The following is a 3284-nucleotide window of genomic DNA, read 5'->3' as shown; positions in this document are numbered from 1 at the left end:
TTATCTTCACTGTAGGGCTTTTATTACAATTATATATATATATATAACTAAACGAACCTTATGGTCGGCAGTCAGTGAAGCATCAGTGCCAACACTGATGTTGCTGTCATTGATGATGATGATGATGATGATCCTCGCGTACCTCGGGATCATCAAGCCTCGGTCATTGATGATGATGATGATGATGATCCTCGCGTACCTCGGGATCAATCTTCAAGCCTCGACGCCCAGTTGATCTGGACGGCTTCAATGTCCGCAATCTGAAGCAGGCAGGCCAACATGCTGTTCTTGCTCTCACACTGGACTCGCTTGGCTGTGTCTCACAAACAAGAATTCAAGATGCAGGCACAGCTGAGCCCCCCCCCATCACTCTTCACTCGCTTTCGGCTGCGTACCTCTGACGATCCAGAAGCTAGTGCGGCAGGATGTGCAGGGGTAGGTATCGTCCTAATTCACCGGGCGGAAGGATCTTTCCTTGACTGGATACCGGTTGATAGTCACCTCGTGCGATTCGTCTGGCGACGTCAATGAAGGCTTGTTTGGGCAGCGAAACTGAGACATCCTCAAATGTTCGACAATTGTTCTCTCCGAACCCTAGCTCATGTGGGATGATATCGGAGAATCCATAACGAGGCAGTTAGAAAGAGAGTTTTCGGTTGTGCACCGGAGAAGAATATGTCCAGTATCAGAAGCTGTGTTGGTTAGGTTTTGTAGTATCTATGCCGAACCATCGTTCACCGAAATGAGTGCTGTTACTTGAGTTCAATTTTCGAGTGACAGAAGCAGAGAGGTGGCCAACCCTTGACATGGCAGAGGGGTATGAAAGAGATTACGAATCGTTAGGGCGCTATCGGTGCTATTCCCCTTCCAGGATGGGGACCGCGTGATCCCCAATGCGTTTAGTTGAAGACACTGCAAGATACGGTTGCTAATCGAAATCAATGGCATTCATATTGTCAGTTTCAATTTAGATTACCTGAATGAGCGTCTAGAGGTATGGGCACCCCGTCCACCTTTATTCGTTACTTCACGATAGGGCTTTCCAATAAATCATAATAAAATAAATCAAACATAAATCAAACCATAGTAGCGAAGCACCATTGTTGAACATTGCTGTCTTGCTGTCCATGACGATGATGATGCATCCCGGCCCGCTGATATGCCGCGGACCATTTCTGATCATATTCAGTTCATTATTCAGTACAGCATTCCCACCAAAAAGGGAGAGGAATCTACTCGAAATGAACTGGCGTAGGGGAAGTAACTGGATGACTGAACTGAACCAACCGTCAGACGTGGATCGTCTTAGAAGGGTGGACCGCTTTAACCTAGAACAAGGTAGACGTCAAACTGGCCTGCTCATTGAAAAGCACCAACTGATAAGACTTTTCAGTGCCTCCTGAACGAAGCGAATTGGGGCACGCATAAAATGTTCAAAATTAGGAATAATATTCAGGTAAGGGATACTCTGTTGAATGGATGAGTCACTGAAACGCCCCTCCGGCAAAGTGGTATTGATTAACGACCGATTCTTCCAAGCGAGGACCGAGGTTCGGCTCTGTGGTATGTCCAGAGTGGTACTACCGTAACGGCCAGACCTAAAAATCTACAAGGCTATGCAGATGATAATTAGGACCGGGGGAGTGTAAAATAGCTGGGCTGAAGATTATGTGTAGGAGTGAACACAACCCATTAATTACGCAAGGAGTTAGGGGCGGAATGTTGCCTAGATCAAAAAATGAAGGATAGCTTCGCGGGGCCTGTAGGGAGTTTCTCATTGAAAATGAGCCTAAGCGCCCAATTAGCAAGCAGGTTGGATGTCATCTGGGATACCAAATTTACCCCCATTTACGTAGCGTAGACACAAACCAGTCCAGGTTTATTATCGTCATATCCGCGGATATTTATTATAAGAACACGTCCCATGCGTCGGCAGCCGATCCTACTGTGAATTCAGAATGGGGAGCTGTTCTGTGCCCCCCTAACCATATGGTCGTACGTTCGAACCCAACCTCTGCTTCTCGACTTCCCCTGCCTAGGCTTAGGCGACCTGGCAGCATCCTAGCCCTCGTGTAGCATGGCATTCCCCTGTCTAGGCTTGGGTGGCCTGGCAGTATCCCAGCCCTCGTGCTTCCTTCGTGTAGCATGGCAGCTAGGCACCGAAAAGGTGCTACAACTGAACGATATGGTTGTAGATGCTCCAGAATCGCACTTCTGGACAGTGACCGTTATCACATCCTACCACACCCAGATTTTGGGAGTGTTTAATGAAGCTGACTCATTTCCCGAAACAAGGGTTTCTATAACTATGGTTGCCTCTAACTTGGTGTACATACATTGCTTGATACACATTGGTTTAGGATTTCGTCTGAATGTACCCTAGTGAACGAAGATTGGTTCAAGATACTTGACATTGCAGAGGTACTAGTAAGTCTGACCGAACTCTGTTGGTCAAACTGTTAAAAGAAGTCACAAAATTCACGTTCGAACGTAAATGAATGTCGTAAACCGAAGTTTAAAGTGGCCGTACACTTACCTGCGAACCATGGGGATTTTGGATTTCCAGCCGTTGAAAGTCCCACTAATGTAGACATCTTTGCCGCCACCCTCCCACTTGAAAACGGTGGGAACATTTTGGGGCACATTATCCTCAACACCATCCATGCCCCCACCAACATAAAGCATACCTTTATCTCCCAAAGAACATAGCCGCGAGTCACGCAGTTGTTCAGCAATAGCGTCGATAGCTACTCCTTCCGTGAGGATGCTGATAACCGAATCATCACCGGGATAATCCTGCAAAAGTAGATAAACCAAGTACATCATACCTGCGACTCATGAAACATTTGTCGTTTCACAGCGTTTCCACTGGATAGGTCCTCTTCCAACGAAGATCTACGCTTGTGTCCACCTGAAGTATTGCCCATTTTGTCTCGAAAGGTAGTACGCGCGCTATAGAAACAGCGTGCGACCGTGGTTCTCGGGTAACAGGGGTTTTACGAAAATTTCTGCTAAAAGAAAATTGAAACTTCTTAAACAAGGCAAAATCTATCACCAGTGCCTAGACAGAAATCAACAAGTGGTAAGGGACGTTGTTCAAATAGTCAGCGCTTGTTTGAAATGTTTGCTTGCATTTTGGAAAACTGTCCCAGGTAACTGAAGGGAAACGGTGACAGTGCTCGTTTTCAAAAAAGGGGCTCGTAGTGAGTGTGGTAACTACAGAGGGATCAGCTTGATCCATGTCATGGGGAGACCTTGCCATCATTTCTTCGTCGCCTTAGGTG

The 3284-nt window shown here is 46.7% G+C and overlaps 1 protein-coding gene across 1 annotated transcript in view; it reads right to left on the bottom strand.

Annotated features, from left to right (window-relative positions):
• The window catches only part of T265_09888 (hypothetical protein), a gene marked incomplete at both ends in the record, with an annotated part of 25411 nt that extends 22484 nt beyond the window's left edge, over positions 1 to 2927 (bottom strand). Inside the window, 2 exons of the mRNA XM_009176100.1 lie at positions 2537 to 2796; positions 2829 to 2927. Coding sequence (XP_009174364.1) covers positions 2537 to 2796; positions 2829 to 2927 — 359 coding nt within the window. The remainder of the gene's footprint in view (positions 1 to 2536; positions 2797 to 2828) is intronic.
• Between the last annotated feature and the right edge of the window lie 357 nt (positions 2928 to 3284).

The sequence above is a fragment of the Opisthorchis viverrini genome (genome assembly GCF_000715545.1).
Source record: "Opisthorchis viverrini unplaced genomic scaffold opera_v5_317, whole genome shotgun sequence".
Classification (NCBI taxonomy): Eukaryota; Metazoa; Platyhelminthes; class Trematoda; order Opisthorchiida; family Opisthorchiidae; genus Opisthorchis; species Opisthorchis viverrini.
This window is presented reverse-complemented; position numbering and strand designations above follow the sequence as displayed.